We start from the raw sequence: 20,574 nt of genomic DNA, 5'->3' as shown, positions 1-20,574 counted from the left end.
GTCTTCTCAGACTGCAGTAAGATGGTGCCATCCTTAAGGGTCCTCTGGACAAAACAGGAGTGCTTTAGAAATACAGCTATTAATAAAACTGCTAGAAATTTTAAGGATGAGTAGACAGGAAATCTGTATTCTTCAGAGGATGTGGCAAATTTGAGGAGGGAGTACATTTAGACAAGAGGAGGTTATACAAAGGGAACATGCAGATAAACTGGCATAAACTATTAGAGAAATAATATTCTAAGTATCTTTACAACAGCCCTTTAATTTAGTACATTAGATGCTTTTGATTTTTTTTTTAGATATTTAGAAATAAATACAGCTAGAAAAAAGGCCTTCCGCCAATTACAAATTTGAAAAAAAAAATGCTGATTTTTTTTTCACCTTAGACACTAGGATTAGGACATCACATTAAAAGGTAAATCTAATTTATTCTCCTTCCTTCATATTCATGATCACTAACTTGCTTGCAAAATAGTCTTCCTATAACAGCTTGCTGGACATTTGGGATTTGGGTCATGGATACTGTGGATTTTACAGTAGGTTGCATAACTGGGAGATGGCCTGCTTTTATCTGATTAGTCAATTCCCATAAATAAAAAGATAAGAATGGTACAGGGGAGCTTTGTGCGAGATATGAACACTGGTGCTATGCAAGCCTGCAGGATGACAAGAAGGAATGAGCAATGTCCCTATTTGGCAGATATATTCAGCAGCTCATGTGCACATTTCAGTTAATATATAGACCCATTAAATATGGTATGTATGTTTATCTTGGCACAGAACACAAATATTACTTTTAGTGAAACCCAAATGGCAAGAGCTAAAATTACTATCACCACAGAATTTCTGATAAGGTGATTAAAATTCACATAGAGCTCAAACTCTAGCCATGAGCTTTTACTAGCGAAGTAATTTGCCAGAGATGGAGCAGTAAATTAATTGCTCTGTCTCCTGTATAGCTTGAATGATTCTCTCATAGCAGAAACAATTTAGTAATCAAATGGCCACAGGAATGACAATCAGAGACTATGTTAGAATGAAGGGAAATCCTGAGATGATCTGATCTACAGAATCTTCTTATAACAATTTCAATGAAACCTCAATACAGAGAGCAGAGAAAAGTGATGTGTGGATTTCTCTACTGAATTACATTTTCAATATTGGGCAGAAATTAGACTTTGTTCATAGACTACTTTACTATGTCTATTGAGTCCAGGGGTTCACCAGAGCTCAAAATTAATCCCCAGGATTCTTCTTCTTGTATAAGAAGATTGTATATGCCAAGTCACCTTGCCCAAAGGTGGACTGTGACAATGACAGGCCAGAGCTCTGTCCTGGGTTCCTTACACACCACCACCAAAGAAGTCAATTTATTTGGCAACTTCGTGATGAAGTGAAAGCATGACCATACTCTTTCTTGGATTCCAGTGAGACAATTCATAACCTTTGTATTTTTGTAGTAGTAAAATGATAGATTGGACAAAAACATAGATCTGGAAAAGTTTATTATTAAGAATATTTGCTTTTCAAGACCCCCCATTAAGTTCTTCTATAGACCAGTTCATTGATCATAATTGACATGAAATTTCAGTCTTCATTCTGTCTAGAGTTGAGAGACCTATTTTGCTACAATTTTGAGGCACGAGAGGCTTATTAAGTACGAAGATGGGCTGTACTGCAATACTAAGGGCCAGAGGTGACAAGTGAAGAGGAAAAGAGGAAAGGACATTGACATCTCTTTGGATCAATTAATGCAAACCTTACAAAAAAATCTTTTTTTGGTAGCATCCTATTTGTTTGTTCCCTTTGTTTAATTTCTTTCACCAAGTGTTTACAGAACAGTGTTGTTGTATTAGTACGAGTTATCACCTCCGAACACACAGAATAATGCTTGGAGTGTGATTTACGTCGTGAAGTCCACTTCCTTTCAGAGATACTCTCTTGTAACCTGTACATTTAAGCTGGGAATAACCTTGCCCTAGTTACTCAGTGTTTGAACTCTGTGAGTTGGTGGGAGTGGGATTCCGTGCTTGGAATGCTTTAATACTGAAGAGCTCTTTCTTGCTACCTTATTCTTTCCCCTGAAGCACTGTATCACTAGCAAGTGTTAGTCAGTCATTTGTGTCCGACTCTTGCCGGTTCTTCAGGCAAGAACCCTGGAGTCGGTTGCCATTCCCTTCTCCAGGGGATCTTCCCAACCCAGGGATTGAACCTGGGTCTCGCATATTGCAGGCAGATTCTTAACCATCTAAGCCACTAGAGAAGCCCTATGGTATTACTGACTTATAGCAAAACTCAAGGGAGGGGCATTCTTGACAGATGGTTCATCTTATGGCAATCATTCAGGCCTTGGACAAATAAGACTTGTACATCCACTATGCGTTAAGCACTCTTAGAGGTCTTGGGTACAGTGGTGAACAGGACAGACCAAGTCCCCTGCCCTCTGTGATGGCTTACATGCTCATATGGGAGACAGAAAATAAAAAGTAAACAAGTAATAAGTAGGATGATTTCCATTAGTCATAAGTATTATGAAGGGAACATAAAAATGTAGAAATGCTGTGTACAACTAAGCACAGGAATTAGATACTATGATTGATCAGCAAGGGGCTCTCCAAGGAGGGGTCACTTAAACTCAGACCATGAGGAAGTCCTCCCAACCACCACTGTCCTCAGAGAAACATCCTGGGATCTTGTAAGACCTCAAGTGGGAAAACCACACAGGTTCCCGCCCACTGGGCAAGACTGCTGTCTTCTGAATGGATGGGCAGACTTCCTAAGGACTGATGTGCATAACAGTGAGGAAAGGCAGGGCAGCTGCTGGAGACAGAAGCCACATGGTGATTTAGTCCTGGTGGTGGATCGTTCCTACTTTGAAGGTTCACCAGGAGTAACATAACTGTACCTTAATTCCAGGAGAAAGCACTATTAGGTGGAGTGCCAGGTAACAGGCAGAGAGCCGTGTGAACCGAATGGCCCAGGGCTCGCTCCCACGGTGGGAAGCTGTTTACTCTCTCCCTGGAGGACACAGGGTTAGATGCAGTTAAGTGTGTAATCATTATCAGCCTGACCAACACGTTCTTAGTGACTTGCTTTCGTCATATTTTCCCCTACAGTGGTTCAATGGCCTGTGAATGTTTGCTTTCAGAAGAAAAGAATTTTTTTATTTAAATAAATCATTTCATGGTCAAAGGAAGCTTTTGTTACTTCAGAGTCTACTCCCCTCTCATTCATATTGCTCAACAAAACTGAACACTTCTTATGTGATGCAGCCACTGTGTAGCTCAGACAAAAACTGCTGGGAAAAGAGTATAAGTATGTTTTAACCCTCCAGTGACACAGTTGCTGGGAATGTGCATTATTGTCTTAAGAGCTGAACTTTCTCAGATCCTAAAATTACGACTATTTCCCCTCCGCAAAATCAATCCATCCTTAAAACAGACCATAAGAGATGGACAAAACATAAGACACAGCTTTTTTAAGGAACTGAAAGCTTAGCTGAAGAAATAGCTAAAAGACACAATAATAGGTAGCAACATAAGTGTACAAAATTAAGGTAGACTGTCAGATACAAACTACACAGTAGAGGGTAAACAGGCCAGCAGAAGAGATACTTCATGGAAGAATTAGGACTTCAAGAATGGGGAGGATTTGGAGGGGAAAACAGTATTTCAAGTGAAGGGAGTAACAGGGAATATGTCCAGATCTGGGCATGCGCAGGAACATTCTGACAGGACAGGGTGGGGATGTGAACAAATGCAGCTGTGGTTCATCTGGGGAGCTGTTGGGAAATGGCCACACTTCCATTGCACTGTTCCTACAATGGGCACAGCATGTTTTATCGGCTACAGATGCTTAACTGAACAATTTTGCAAGACTTTGACTTCTATTGATTTTCCTGGCTCCTCTGTGGATGTTCTAGGCAAATTGTTGGTCATTTGTAAATATTTGTTGTATTACTTGTAATTTGAACAGTATTTTGATGACTCATAGGGTGTGGGGGTAAATTCAAATATAAAAAATTGCCACAAAACCTCCTTCCCCCACACAACCTTAAAGCAAGGTCACTGAGACAACACCACAAATAGAAAACCATCTCAAGACTTACTAAGTTCTGTTCTTGAATGTCTCAGAGAAAATTGATTTTCCTTGCTGACTGCCTAAGAATTTTTGGTACATTTCTCAGAGAAGATAAGGTAGTCTCCTAAGTCACTTTATTTAATATCCTAGGTAGATTAACGGTTTTTAAATTATACTTCATACTTTATACATACATATGTAAGCATTTTTGTACATATACACATGGAATTTACCTGCAATCTTAAATCTCTGAAGTCATCCTAAAAATTTCATCTCTCTTAATAGCTGTCTGTCACATTCACTCAATCCAAAGTTCTCCTTCAGAGATGGATTGTTTCCTAGAAATACATTTACAATATAAATGCATATATAAGCTTCTTTCTCTCTTCTGACTTGAGTCACTCACAACAGAGTGCCTTGGATAATTCTAGAAACCCATAAATCTGAATTATCCTGGGTGTTCAAGAGAGAATAAGCAAGGCCCAGTCTCCTGGGTTAAAAGACCTCAGGCGAAAAAAAATTGGAATTTCATTTAAACCCTGATGAATGTGACTAGGACCTCTGGTGGCTAAATCTGTCCTTGCCTCACAGTCCAGTCCGCTGGAATCTCTGTAGGAGCCTTATCTCTTCAGTTCCAACCAGAACAAGGGCTATCTTGCAGCGCTCTCCCCCTACTTCCTTCAGAAACAATCTTCATGTTAACAGATATTCCTGTTGAACTGTGGGGCCTACAGAGAAATTCTGCTTTGTAACTAAGACAGATTTCTCTGAAGTAATTTAAAACCATCAGAAAGACTACATACCTAGAAGTCATTTAAGGGAACTGTCCCAGAGTCTCATATCCCAGTTTTGATTGGAGCTGCTCTTGACACATCTGAAGGAAATAATGAAATATACAGAAAATACTTGTACACTTCATTGTGTAAAGTAGATCAGCCTCATTTATCAGCCTCTTGGATTCAGGGAATATTGAAACAATTTGGTTCCTGTTAAACATGAAAGCATTTTTCAGCACTACATATTTGTCAGTATAGTCATAAAAGGTACAGACATTTTCTGTACTCTTAATTTTTTATTTGCAGATTTCAGTTTCTTCATCCATAAAAGAAGGATAGAAATAATCATACTTAAGGCACAGGGTTATTATTGAGTTGACCAAATGTTCGCTTGGTCATTTCTATAACATCGAAAAACCTGAATGAACTTTTTGGCCAACCCAATATAATGCGTGTTGAGCTTTTATTAATGGTGTTTGTCACCTAATCTCTCAAAAATAGGAGCTGCTACAATGATGATGATGATTCCTTAATTTCTACAGATTCCTATCCCCCCTTCTCTCAATATCCACACACATACTCTCAATTAACAAGGATAAACTATTAAATCTGAGCTTCCCTGGTGGCTCAGTGGTAAAGAATTCTGCCTGCCAATGCAGGAGACACAGGTTCAATCCCTGGGTCAGGAAGATCCCCTGGAGAAGGAAATGGCAAGCCACTCCAGTATTCTTGCCTGGGAAATCACATGGATAGAGGACTACAGTCCATGGGGTCACAAAAGAGTCAGACACAACCAAGCAACTAAAACAACAACAACAAACAATCTGGCCATAGAGAGCACAAGTCTCTTGACAGAATTTGTCATTCAATAGGCTATTTCCAGGCAGCTTGGTGAAGGTCAGAGATGCAGTGAGAGTTCATAGTCCCTTTCAGAGCCTGTTAAGGCTGGAAGGAAGTGAGTTCTTTGAATATGACTTCTAGCCTTTGTCAGCAGTTTTCAAAAAGATCCTGCGCTCAAGTAAACTTGTATTTTATTCTCTGAATGTAAAATGATGGACTGCAGGAGACAGAATTTAAATGACTCTGGGGTCTTTCAAGAACACAGACTAACTGGCAGGTCTCTCCTCTCTCCCTGCCCTCCACAGGTCAACCTCAGAGCCACAGACGGGAAGCTCATGCGCCAGTTGCTCCTCATCAATGAGAGCATCGAGTCCATCAAGTGGATGATTGAAGAGAAAGCCACCATCACCAGCCGAGGCAGCAGTCTGAGTGGCAGCCTGTGCAGCTTACTGGAGAGTCAGAGCACCTCCTTACACGGAAGCTGCAACAGCCTCCACGATGGCAGTGATGGGCTCGACGGCATCTCCGTGGGGAGCTACCTGGACACTTTGGCGGATGACGTCCCAGGCCATCACACCCCCTCAGACTTGGACCAGTTCAGTGACAGTTCAGTCGTAGGGGACTCACACGCACTGTACAAGCGTCCCAAGTTGGATTCTGAATACTACTGCTTTGGCTAATGCCCCAGTTTTATGCATGGGATTGGTGTGCAATTAACTTGTATTTATCTTCTTTCTCCGCTGCTATATTTTTGGTGTGAATTTTTTTTTTTTTTTTAGTACGACAACCTTTTAAAAGGAAGCTTATTTTGAATGGCTTGATGGTGTTTCTGTTGCTCCTAGTATTTCTCGTCTGGACTGATTTCTCTTTCTCTCTTAAGTCTCTCTATTTATTATGATGATTTTTCTCCCTTCTTTCACAGTGGCACAAATAAAGTAGGGGGAAAAGAATAAGCAATAATTATATCTTTGCTTTTGTTTTCAGAGCAAGGGGTCAGGGATTACAAGATAAACTTCGCTAAATTTTACAATAAACCAAAATCTCATAATAGCTGATTTTGTTGTCTGTATTCTTAAATGATTCAAAGGTTTGTTTTCCAGAAAACACTGTGGTTTATTACTGTTTTTATATTGGTTGGACAACATGCTTGGGACTAAGCTAGGCATTATTTTGAGGCCACAAGTTCCTAGTGTGAAATCAATAATACCGCTAACCACACATTGCTCATGACAACCATTAGGAAGCCCCAACTCTATGCAATCTATTCAATTCAAGTTTGTGTTCATACTGTAGATGATCATTTTGTCACCAGTGATTCTAACTCAAGCTGTAGACAAATTTGTGTAATTAAATATATGATACTCCCAAATTTCAAAGAATAATTGAAATTAAGTAAAAAGGTGATTAGAGGTTAAGGTGTCCTAGATTTATTGTATTCTGAGATTTTGTTGATGTTTACTATAAGCACTTTACAATTATAGGATATATAAAAACATAGATTCATACAATGGATGTATGATGGATGAATGAAGTCGGAAGTAGTATAACTATTTACTTACAAAACCTAATAGATCCTTTCATTCTGAGAAGAATAAATAATTTCTTTGTTTTCTGGAATGATGTCTGAAATATCATTCATGTAGTGAAAATTTCAATGTGATATTAATCTTCTACATTTCCTTTATCTTGATGATTCCTCGTGAGTAAATCTAATTGAGATTTCAAACTGTTCTCTGTAATGATACATGTTTCTGCACTAAACACTTGACAATGTGAACCAAAAACTCTACTCGTAACTGAAAAATGGCTGTACTCCAGAAATAATTTCCCCCAAATTTCCTTTGTTATTATACGTATTACACACAGTCAAATTTATTATTTCCAAGTTATATATTATTCAATTTCCAATTAAGATCTACGGGGTCTATATTTCACACTGGTCCTTTTTTCATAAATCGTAGATAAAATCCTGATCAACAACAATCTCAAGATGTCAGGATTGTCTCCCTTCTGTGTTTGAGGAAAATGAAACAAAAAGAAGGCAGGTAACTGGGTCAGATCTCCCAGTAATTGTCAAAATTGGAATTTAAACTTAAGTCTGTCTAATTCTAAAAATAAAACTTGGTAATAAAACTTGGTACCTGTAGTTTTCTTTTTTTGTGGGATCTTTGTCAGGTTTTGGTATTAGGGTGATGGTGGCCTCATAGAATGAGTTTGGAAGTTTACCTTCCTCTGCAATTTTCTGGAAGAGTTTGAGCAGGATAGGTGTTAGCTCTTCTCTAAATTTTTGGTAGAATTCAGCTGTGAAGCCATCTGGACCTGGGCTTTTGTGTGCTGGAAGATTTTTGATTACAGTTTCAATTTCCGTGCTTGTGATGGGTCTGTTAAGGTTTTCTATTTCTTCCTGGTCGAGTTTTGGAAAGTTGTACTTTTCTAAGAATTTGTCCATTTCTTCCTCGTTGTCCATTTTATTGGCATATAATTGTTGATAGTAGTCTCTTATGATCTTTTGTATTTCTGTGTTGTCTGTTGTGATCTCTCCATTTTCGTTTCTAATTTTATTGATTTGATTTTTCTCCCTTTGTTTCTTGGTTAGTCTGGCTAATGGTTTGTCAATTTTATTTATCCTTTCAAAGAACCAGCTTTTGGCTTTGTTGATTTTTGCTATGGTCTCTTTTGTTTCTTTTGCATTTATTTCTGCTCTAATTTTTAAGATTTCTTTTCTTCTACTAACCCTGGGGTTCTTCATTTCTTCCTTTTCTAGTTGCTTTAGGTGTAGAGTTAGGTTATTTATTTGACTTTTTTCTTGTTTCTTGAGGTGTGCCTGTATTGCTATGAACTTTCCCCTTAGCACTGCTTTTACCGTGTCCCACAGGTTTGGGGTTGTTGTGTTTTCATTTTCATTCGTTTCTATGCAAATTTTGATTTCTTTTTTGATTTCTTCTGTGATTTGTTGGTTATTCAGCAGCGTGTTGTTCAGCCTCCATATGTTGGAATTTTTAATAGTTTTTCTCCTGTAATTGAGATCTAACCTTACTGCATTGTGGTCAGAAAAGATGCTTGGAATGATTTCTATTTTTTTGAATTTACCAAGGCTAGCTTTATGGCCCAGGATGTGATCTATCCTGGAGAAGGTTCCATGTGCGCTTGAGAAAAAGGTGAAATTCATTGTTTTGGGATGAAATGTCCTATAGATATCAATTAGGTCTAACTGGTCTATTGTATCATTTAAAGTTTGTGTTTCTTTGTTAATTTTCTGTTTAGTTGATCTATCCATAGGTGTGAGTGGGGTATTAAAGTCTCCCACTATTATTGTGTTATTGTTAATTTCTCCTTTCATACTTGTTAGCATTTGCCTTACATAATGCGGTGCTCCTGTGTTGGGTGCATATATATTTATAATTGTTATATCTTCTTCTTGGATTGATCCTTTGATCATTATGTAGTGACCTTCTTTGTCTCTTTTCACAGCCTTTGTTTTAAAGTCTATTTTATCTGACGTGAGTATTGCTACTCCTGCTTTCTTTTGGTCCCTATTTGCATGGAAAATCTTTTTCCAGCCCTTCACTTTCAGTCTGTATGTGTCCCCTGTTTTGAGGTGGGTCTCCTGTAGACAACATATGTAGGGGTCTTATTTTTGTATCCACTCAGCCAGTCTTTGTCTTTTGGTTGGGGCATTCAACCCATTTACGTTTAAGGTAATTACTGATAAGTATGATCCCGTTGCCATTTACTTTATTGTTTTGGGTTTAAGTTTATACACCGTTTTTGTGTTTCCTGTCTAGAGAATATCCTTTAGTATTTGTTGGAGAGCTGGTTTGGTGGTGCAGAATTCTCTCAGCTTTTGCTTGTCTGAGAAGCTTTTGATTTCTCCTTCATACCTGAATGAGATCCTTGCTGGGTACAATAATCTGGGCTGTAGGTTATTTTCTTTCATCATTTTAAGTATGTCTTGCCATTCCCTCCTGGCTTGAAGAGTTTCTATTGAAAGATCAGCTGTTATCCTTATGGGAATTCCCTTGTGTGTTATTTGTTGTTTTTCCCTTGCTGCTTTTAATATTTGTTCTTTGTGTTTGATCTTTGTTAATTTGATTAATATGTGTCTTGGGGTGTTTCTCCTTGGGTTTATCCTGTTTGGGACTCTCTGGGTTTCTTGGACTTGGGTGATTATTTCCTTCCCCATTTTAGGGAAGTTTTCCACTATTATCTCCTCAAGTATTTTCTCATGGTCTTTCTTTTTGTCTTCTTCTTCTGGAACCCCTATGATTCGAATGTTGTAGCGTTTAATACTGTCCTGGAGGTCTCTGAGATTGTCCTCATTTCTTTTAATTCGTTTTTCTTTTATCCTCTCTGATTCATTTATTTCTACCATTCTATCTTCTAATTCACTAATCCTATCTTCTGCCTCTGTTATTCTACTATTTGTTGCCTCCAGAGTGTTTTTAATTTCATTTATTGCATTATTCATTATATATTGACTCTTTTTTATTTCTTCTAGGTCCTTATTAAACCTTTCTTGCATCTTCTCAATCCTTGTCTCCAGGCTATTTATCTGTGATTCCATTTTAATTTCAAGATTTTGGATCAATTTCACTATCATTATTCGGAATTCTTTATCAGGTAGATTCCCTATCTCTTCCTCTTTTGTTTGGCTTGGTGGGCATTTATCCTGTTCCTTTATCTGCTGGGTATTCCTCTGTCTCTTCATCTTGTTTAAATTGCTGAGTTTGGGGTGTCCTTTCTGTATTCTGGCAGTTTGTGGAGTTCTCTTTATTGTGGCTTTTCCTCGCTGTGTGTGGGTTTGTACAGGTGGCTTGTCAAGGTTTCCTGGTTAGGGAAGCTTGTGTCAGTGTTCTGGTGGGTGGAGCTGTATTTCTTCTCTCTGGAGTGCAATGAAATGTCCAGTAATGAGTTATGAGATGTCTATGGTATTGGGGTGACTTTGGGCAGCTTGTATTTTGAAGCTCAGGGCTGTGTTCCTTTGTTGATGGAGAATTTGCTTGGTATGTCTTGCCCTGGAACTCGTTGGCCCTTGTGTGGTACTTGGTTTCAGTGTTGGTATGGAGGCGTTTGATGAGCTCCTGTCAATTAATGTTCCTTGGAGTCAGGAGTTCCCTGGAGTCAGGGTTTGGACTTAAGCCTCCTGCTTCCAGTTATCAGTCTTATTTTTATAGTAGTTTCAAAACTTCTCCTTCTATACAGCACCATTGATAAAACATCTACATTAAAGATGAAAAGTTTCTCTACTGTGAGGGTCACTCCGAGAGGTTCACAGTGTTACATGGAGAAGAGAAGTGGGAGGAGGGAGTTAGAGGTGACCCAAATGAGATGAGGTGGAATCAATAGTGGAGAGAGTGGGGTAGCAGTAGTCACTTCCTTATGTGCACTCCACACCTGGACCACTCAGAGATGTTCACGGAGTTATACAGAGAAGAGAAGAAGGAGGAAGGAGACAGAGGTGGCCAGAAGGATAAAAGGGGGAATGAAAAGGAGGGAGACAGATCCAGCCAGTAATCAGTTCCCTAAGTGTTGTCCACCGTCTGGAACACACAGAAATTCACAGAGTTAGGTAGAGTAGAGAGGGGTTAGGGAGGAGACACAAGTGACCTGGTGGAGAAAAAGGAGAGTCCAAAGGGAGAGAAAGCAGTCAAAAAGAAAACTACAGGCCAATATCACTGATGAACATAGATGCAAAAATCCTTAACAAAATTCTAGCAATCAGAATCCAACAACACATTAAAAAGATCATACACCATGACCAAGTGGGCTTTATCCCAGGGATGCAAGGATTCTTCAATATCCGCAAATCAATCAATGTAATACACCACATTAACAAATTGAAAAATAAAAACCATATGATTATCTCAATAGATGCAGAGAAAGCCTTTGACAAAATTCAACACCCATTTATGATAAAAACTCTCCAGAAAGCAGGAATAGAAGGAACATACCTCAACATAATAAAAGCTATATATGACAAACCCACAGCAAACATTATCCTCAATGGTGAAAAATTGAAAGCATTTCCTCTAAAGTCAGGAACAAGACAAGGCTGCCCACTTTCACCATTACTATTCAACATAGTTTTGGAAGTTTTGGCCACAGCAATCAGAGCAGAAAAAGAAATAAAAGGAATCCAAATTGGAAAAGAAGAAGTAAAACTCTCACTATTTGCAGATGACATGATCCTCTACATAGAAAACCCTAAAGACCCCACCAGAGAATTACTAGAAGTAATCAATGACTATAGTAAAGTTGCAGGATATAAAATCAACACACAGAAATCCCTTGCATTCCTATACATTAATAATGAGAAAACAGAAAGAGAAATTAAGGAAACAATTCCATTCACCATTGCAACAGAAAGAATAAAATACTTGGGAATATATCTACCTAAAGAAACTAAAGACCTATATATAGAAAACTATAAAACACTGGTGAAAGAAATCAAAGAGGACACTAATAGATGGAGAAATATACCATGTTCATGGATTGGAAGAATCAATATAGTGAAAATGAGTATACTACCCAAAGCAATTTATAGATTCAATGCAATCCCTATCAAGCTACCAACAGTATTCTTCACAGAGCTAGAACAAATAATTTCACAGGTTGTATGGAAATACAAAAAACCTCGAATAGCCAAAGTGATCCTGAGAAAGAAGAATGGAACTGGAGGAATCAACCCACCTGACTTCAGACTCTACTACAAAGCCACAGTTATCAAGACAGTATGGTACTGGCACAAAGACAGAAATATAGATCAATGGAACAAAATAGAAAGCCCAGAGATAAATCCACGCACATATGGACACCTTATCTTTGACAAAGGAGGCAAGAATATACAATGGATTAAAGACAATCTCTTTAACAAGTGGTGCTGGGAAATCTGGTCAACCACTTGTAAAAGAATGAAACTAGAACACTTTCTAACACCATACACAAAAATAAACTCAAAATGGATTAAAGATCTAAATGTAAGACCAGAAACTATAAAACTCCTAGAGGAGAACATAGGTAAAACACTCTCTGACGTACATCACAGCAGGATCCTCTATGACCCACCTCCCAGAATATTGGAAATAAAAGCAAAAATAAACAAATGGGACCTAATTAACCTTAAAAGCTTCTGCACATCAAAGGAAACTATTAGCAAGGTGAAAAGACAGCCTTCAGAATGGGAGAAAATAATAGCAAATGAAGCAACTGACAAACAACTAATCTCAAAAATATACAAGCAACTCCTACAGCTCAACTCCGGAAAAATAAATGATCCAATCAAAAAATGGGCCAAAGAACTAAATAGACATTTCTCCAAAGAAGACATACAGATGGCTAACAAACACATGAAAAGATGCTCAACATCACTCATTATCAGAGAAATGCAAATCAAAACCACTATGAGGTACCATTTCACACCAGTCAGAATGGCTGCAATCCAAAAGTCTACAAATAATAAATGCTGGAGAGGGTGTGGAGAAAAGGGAATCCTCTTACACTGTTGGTGGGAATGCAAACTAGTACAGCCACTATGGAGAACAGTGTGGAGATTCCTTAAAAAACTGGAAATAGAACTGCCTTATGATCCAGCAATCCCACTGCTGGGCATACACACTGAGGAAACCAGAAGGGAAAGAGACACATGTACCCCAATGTTCATTGCAGCACTGTTTATAATAGCCAGGACATGGAAGCAACCTAGATGCCCATCAGCAGATGAATGGATAAGAAAGCTGTGGTACATATACACAATGGAATATTACTCAGCCATTAAAAAGAAGACATTTGAATCAGTTCTAATGAGGTGGATGAAACTGGAGCCTATTATATAGAGTGAAGTAAGCCAGAAGGAAAAACACCAATACAGTATACTAACGCATATATATGGAATTTAGAAAGATGGTAACAATAACCCTGTGTACGAGACAGCAAAAGAGACACTGATGTATAGAACAGTCTTATGGACTCTGTGGGAGAGGGAGAGGGTGGGAAGATTTGGGAGAATAACATTGAAACATGTAAAATATCATGTATGAAATGAGATGCCAGTCCAGGTTTGATGCACAATACTGGATGCTTGGGGCTAGTGCACTGGGACGACCCAGAGGGATGGTATGGGGAGGGAGGAGGGAGGAGGGTTCAGGATGGGGAACACATGTATACCTGTGGTGGATTCATTTTGATATTTGGCAAAACTAATACAATTATGTAAATTTTAAAAATAAAATATAATTAATTTTTAAAAAATTAGAAAAAAAAATCTCAACATTCAAAAAAAGAAAACAGAAAACAAAAAAACTTGGTACCTATGGAAGTTAAAGAATAAAGTGGAAATAAGAAAGCAAACTTAACCCGTGACAAAAAGTGACCTATCATTTTTCTTCTAAATTAGTAGGACATACATGCTCAAATCCTGAGGTTTTTGAGTCCATTCCTGAAATCAAATGTCCATAGTCAGTGTTGTGTTTATAGGTGAAGCAGGGAGTTGGCCATGTGCCAGCTATTCCCCATTTTTTTACCCCTTTCTACTTGCTTTCATTTTAAACTTTTAGTAAAGGCTGGTGGGTTGGCTATTTTGTTTGGTTTTAATGTGGAATTAAACCAAGCAACTTTTAACACAGAGTTTTTTACCAGATTAAAATCCAAGATCATGCATTATGATCTAGTAGATAGAACTAAGTTAATGAATTTCAAACAGAGTAATGACATTTGTAACTATATGTCTACAGCACTGCAAGAACATGTTCAACAAGAGGGAAATGAGACAGCAAAACTATAAGAGGCATCAAGGCTAAATTCTAACCTCTTCAAAACCTGAGATTTGTCTAGAATAAGCCAGGCACAGGAAAGATGAGTTCTGTCCTCAGATCACTGTTTCACATTGTAAATTCAATCTGACCAATTTCTTTCACATGCTCCATTTTCCAATCATGTTCCCCTGCTATCTCCATCCCAGGCCCTCTATAAATTTCATCTCTATAGAAAGGAAATGAAAAAGCCTGAATACAATATGAATTAAATGTGTAGAACAGTTTTCATTTATGCATCTTATTTTAAGGAATCTATAGTGAACACTGGCAGAAAACTTGAAAGTGTTTTGGCTATATAAGTTTCATTATTTTATGTACTTCACTGTAATTCCTATTTTTTGTAGAAGATACCAAATATACAGTCTATGATTTAGACATGGAGTCACACATAAGCCAACAATGTTTTGATAGTTGATTTTACTAAGAAGAGGGGAATATGAAGCTAAACACTAATTATTGACATATTCATTGGTCTCAAGAGAATGGATGCATTTTCAAATAAATAATTCCCATAACCAATGTATGAGCTGGAACACTTGATACTTGATCTCTGTCAGCACCATGAAGAAATGGGGTAAAAAGTTAAAGTGCCTTCAAACTATTCTGCCTGCATTGAGTTGTGTTCTCCCAGAAAAATGGAATTTTCCTCAGTTACAGTAGCCTCTACATTTTATGGATTTGTCTGTCTTATACTGGGAAGAATACAATTGGAGGTAAGGAATTTAGGCAATTTAAAGCTAGTACATATTTGGAGTTCTGCAAATAAAGAAACTCAAGATAATCAACTTAGAAGTCTTAATTTCAAAGAAACTCCAGTATTTATACTATGTCAGCCCCAAACTGCATACACAGCATCAATTAGTTCTAGGTATTTACCAACCATTAGAAATGCAATGTGGGCTTTCCTGATGGCTCAGTGGTAAAGAATCTGCCTGCCAAGGCAGGAGACTTGGGTTTGATGCCTGAGTTAGGAGGATATCCTGAAGAAGGAAATGGCAACCCACTCCAGTATTCTTGGCTAGAGAATTCCATGGACCAAGAAGCCTGGTGGGCTACAGTCAATGGGGTTGCTAAAGAGTCAGACATGACTTAGCAACTGAACAACAACAAGAAATGCAATATGATTCTTTGTTGCTGAGTGAATTGTAAAGGTACTTGGGACTCCACCATTAATGTCGTCAATATGTATTCTTCCTGAGTCCATCAAAACACCATTGCTTCCGTGATGCCAAAATGAATGGTTATTTTGAGGTTCTCCTATCATTGACATCTCAGCAATAACTGACCAATTTGATCGCTCCTTTCTTGAAGACTGTCTTCGTTTGACATCCAGCACACCCCTATCTCACGCATTCCCTCATTGCTGCTGCCCGCTTGTTGGAATACTCTGTTGCTAGATTTTCTTCATCCTCCTGACCTCCACACACAAGAGTGTCTCTTGGCATAGTTCTGGCAACATTTTCTGAAATTGTTCCCATGGGGATTTCATCCAGTTTTATAGCTTTAAATGTCATCTACATGCTGAGATTCTTCCAAGTCTATCTCTAGCCCGAGTCTCCCTTCTGAACTTCAGTCTCCCACATCCATCTGATACCACAGCATCTCTACTTGATCTCTGATAAAAAATCTCAGTCAAAACACAACCAACATTGAAATTGTGCTCTTGTTCTGTAATCTCCAGTTCAGTAAATGCTTTCTCTATTTACCAAATGCTCAGCCCAGATCCTTGAACTCATTTCTTAAAGTGCTCTCTTTCTCTCACACCACGTCTACCACATGCAATCTGTCATGTAAATCATAAAAGAACCACCTTAGAAATATATCCAGAACGAGCTATAGACTTTTAAAAATTTTTAGCGAGTACTGTTATTTTACAATGTTGTGTTAGTTTCTGTTGTACAGCAAAGTGAATCAGCTACATGTATACATACATCCCTTCATTTTAGGTAGAATTTCCAGGTTGCTCAGTGGTGAAGACCTCCCAAGAAGTAGACATGGGTTTTATCCCTGGGTCAGAAACATCCCTTGGGTAAGAAAATGGCAATCCACTTCAGTATTCTTGCCTCAGAAATTATATGAACTGAGGAGCCTGGCAGGCTAAAGTCCATGGAGTCACAAAGAGTTGGACATGACTTAGCATCTAAACAACTACAAATCCCTTTCTTTTTATGGATTTCCTTCCCATTTAGGTCACCACAGACCACTGAATAGAGTTCTCTATGGTATAGAGTAGGTTCTCATTGATTATCTAGTTTATACATAGTAGTGTAAATATGTCAATGCCAATCTCCCAATTTATTGCACCCCTTCTTCCCCACCCTGGTGTTCATATGTTTGTTCCTTACATCTGTGTCCCTTACCCCTGTTATGACTCTAATGAAGTCAGTGTCACTTATCCCTGGGATTATTTAAATAGCCCTGTCTTGTCTTATTGCTTCTACCTTTACCTCCCCACAGTTAATTTTCATCACAGCAACAAGAGTAATCTATTAAGAAACAAGCTGGATTTTTGCCAGCCTTTCTTTTGAACTGTGGTGTTGGAGAAGACTCTTGAGAGTCCCTTGGACAGCATGGAGATCCAACCAGTCCATCCTAAAGGAAATCAGTCCTGAATATTCATTGGAAGGACTGATGCTAAAGCTGAAACTCCAATACTTTGGCCACCTGATGTGAAGAACTGACTCATTGGAAAAGACCCTGATGCTGGGAAAGATTGAAGGTGGGAGGAGAAGGGGACGACAGAAAATGAGATGGTTGGATGGCATTACTGACTCAATGGACACGAGTTTGAGTAAACTCCAGGAGTTGGTGATGGAGAGGGAGGCCTGGCGTGCTGCAATTCATGGGGTCACAAGGAGTTGGACACGACTGAGCGACTGAACTGAATTCCAATGCTGTAATGTTTTTATACTTCATATATGCATATAAGTCAACTCTTTACCATAGACTACAAAATCCTATGCAGTCTTTCACCTTTCTAGTGTCTGAACTCACCTTATACCATTCTCCACCCTCTCTCATTGTAAGCCTTATTTACATCTGTACAATTCTTTAAAAATTTCAAAATCTACACAAGTTCCTACCTTAGAATCTTTGCACTTCTTATATGCTTTTTCTGAAATGTTCATAAGTCTTGATTACACAGTTCTTTCCAATCTCCAATCAAATGGCAAGGGATTTCTTACAAAGCACACCTAGAACATTTTGTTCTTACCTTGGTTTATTTTTCTTCATATTATCATCTGATACCTATTTTGTGTGTATATTTTGTGCTTTCTCACACAGGAATATAAGTTCTAGGAAAACAAAAACTATGTTTCCTCTACCACTGTATCTCCCATCAACTAGAAAATCTGTGTCTTACAATAGATACCAAATACATTTTTATTTTTACTGAAACAATTATTAATTTCCTGAGTGCCTCCTAGGTAACAGGCAATGACTATTCTAGGGATTTGTGATGGAAAAAGGAAGGTACAAACCCTGATCTCAAGAAACTCTTGTGTAGTATGTTTTCATGGTTCAGTTCAGTTCAGTTCAGTTCAGTCGCTCAGTCGTGTCCGAATCTTTGTGACCCCATGAATCGCAGCACGCCAGGCCTCCCTATCCATCGCCAACTCCCGGAGTTCACCCAGACTTGTGTCCATCGAGCCAGTGATGCCATCCAGCCATCTCATCCTCTGGCGTCCTCTTCTCTTCCTGCCCCCAATCCTTCCCAGCATCAGAGTCTTTTCCAATGAGTCAACTCTTCACATGAGGTGGCCAAAGTACTGGAGTTTCAGCTTTAGCATCATTCCTTCCAAAGAAATCCCAGGGCTGATCTCCTTCAGAATGGACTGGTTGGATCTCCTTGCAGTCCAAGGGACTCTCAGGAATCTTCTCCAACGCCTCAGTTCAAAAGCATCAATTCTTTAGCGCTCAGCCTTCTTCACAGTCCAACTCTCACATTCATACATGACCACAGGAAAAACCATAGCCTTGACTAGATGAACCTTTGTTGGCAAAGTAACGTCTCCGCTTTTGAATATGCTGTCTAGGTTGGTCATAACTTTCCTTCCAAGGAGTAAGCGTCTTCTAATTTCATGGCTGCAGTCACCATCTGTAGTGATTTTGGAGCCCAGAAAAAAAAAGCCTGACACTGTTTCCACTGTTTCCCCATCTATTTCCCATGAAGTGATAGGACCGGATGCCATGATCTTCGTTTTCTGAATGTTGAGCTTTAAGCCAACTTTTTCACTCTCCACTTTCACTTTCATCAAGAGGGTTTTGAGTTCCTCTTCACTTTCTGCCATAAGGGTGGTGTCATCTGCATATCTGAGGTTATTGATATTTCTCCCTGCAATCTTGATTCCAGCTTGTGTTTCTTCCAGCCCAGCATTTCTCATGATGTACTCTGCATATAAGTTAAATAAGCAGGGTGACAATATACAGCCTTGACATACTCCTTTTCCTATTTGGAACCAGTCTGTTGTTCCATGTCCAGTTCTAACTGTTGCTTCCTGACCTGCATACAAATTCCTCAAGGGGCAAATAATAATACTCACTCCCACCACCCAAAGATGTCATGTCCTAATCCCTGGAACCTGTGAATGCCTTACATGGAAAAAAGAAACTTCACAAATGTGACTAAGGTAAGAATCTTGAGATGGGAAGATGTCCCTGGATTATCCACATAGACAAAGCTTCCACAAGCTTCAAAAGACAAAGGAATAAATACCACCTAGAACTCTACTGGCATCTTGATTTTAGCCCAGTAAGATGTATTTTGGTCTTCTGACCTCCATAATTATAAAACAATAAATTAGTGTTGTTTTAAGTCACTAAAGTCACGAAGTTTGTAGTAATTTGTTAAAGTAGCAATAGAAAACTATTAAGACTTTTGTAACAAAAAGTGAGATGCTGATGAAAGAAGTATCTAAAAATGTGGAAGTGGCTTTGGATAGATACTGGATGAATTTTGAGGAGCATGATAGAAAAAGCCCAGATTGCTCTGAAAAGACTGTTGGTAAAAATATGGATTTTAATGACTCTGCTAGTAAAGACTTGGAAGTGAGAAGAAAAGTAGAGAAAAGCTGTATTTCTTAGAGAATACTTAGTTATCATAAGCTGTCTCTTGAAAGGAATGTAAAAGCATTGTTGGTAAAGGCTCAAAAGGAAATGGGAAACATTACCAGAAATTGGCAGAAAGAAAATTCTGGTTATACAGAGGCGGAAAGTTTAGCAGAACTATGTCCTACAGTTACATGGAAAGCAGAACTTTTAAGTGATGAACTTGGATATTTTTTCTGAACCCAGGAAAGTGTTGAAGATGTTGAAGATATGGCTTGGTTTCTTACTGCTTCTTATAGTAAAATGCAAGAGGAAAAAGATAAGGAAGAGGAAAGAGTTGAGTCAAAAGGAAGTCAGGACTTGATGAAATAGTTCTTAGCTGTCTAGATTGCAAAAGACACTACTGTTAGGCGAGTCACTGTTGAGAAAGAATGTTCTGGAGGGAAAACCAAGATTGTGTCTGGACAACCTTTTTCTAATGCTTTAAAAAAATACAAAGTTCTGAGTATTCATTCAAGCACAGTGATGGTCTCTTTGAAGAGATCAGACATGTGACCGACTAATGGATTCTCTGAACTATGTGAGCGAAAGCCAAAAATAGAGATGGAATTTTCCAAGAAAGGACTGTGGAAGGGCTTCTTATCTAATGGAATGAATTTCTGTGACATACACAGGAGACTCATAACATTCTTGATAATCTTATACCAACAAATCCTTTGTTAGCTTGGACTGAAAGCAATAGAGATATCAAATTCACTGCTATTCTATAAATGCCCCACCACTGTATTTTGGGAGCATATAATCTATTTCTTGAGTTTCACAGGTTTGAATATAGTGAAGAATTGTGTTTTGGGAATGGGTTATACCCAAGCCACACACATACCTGATTTAGATGATTTAGCTCAATAAATGTGGGACATTTGAGGTGATGAGATGCTGTGTTGAGTTGAGACATTTGGGAATGTTGAAATGGAGTGAATGCATTTACATGTGAGATGGTTATACACTGTGAGGTCCAG

The 20,574-nt window shown here is 38.5% G+C and overlaps 1 protein-coding gene across 1 annotated transcript in view; it reads left to right on the top strand.

Annotated features, from left to right (window-relative positions):
• Positions 1-6,746, top strand: part of LURAP1L (leucine rich adaptor protein 1 like) — a 54,428-nt gene extending 47,682 nt beyond the window's left edge. Inside the window, exon 2 of the mRNA XM_061425294.1 lies at positions 6,002-6,746. Coding sequence (XP_061281278.1) covers positions 6,002-6,376 — 375 coding nt within the window. The 3' untranslated portion in view covers positions 6,377-6,746. The remainder of the gene's footprint in view (positions 1-6,001) is intronic.
• Positions 6,747-20,574: the final 13,828 nt, after the last annotated feature.

Source organism: Bos javanicus, chromosome 8 (assembly GCF_032452875.1).
Source record: "Bos javanicus breed banteng chromosome 8, ARS-OSU_banteng_1.0, whole genome shotgun sequence".
Classification (NCBI taxonomy): Eukaryota; Metazoa; Chordata; class Mammalia; order Artiodactyla; family Bovidae; genus Bos; species Bos javanicus.
Note: the sequence above shows the minus strand (reverse complement) of the source record. Positions and strands in the feature narration are given on the sequence as shown.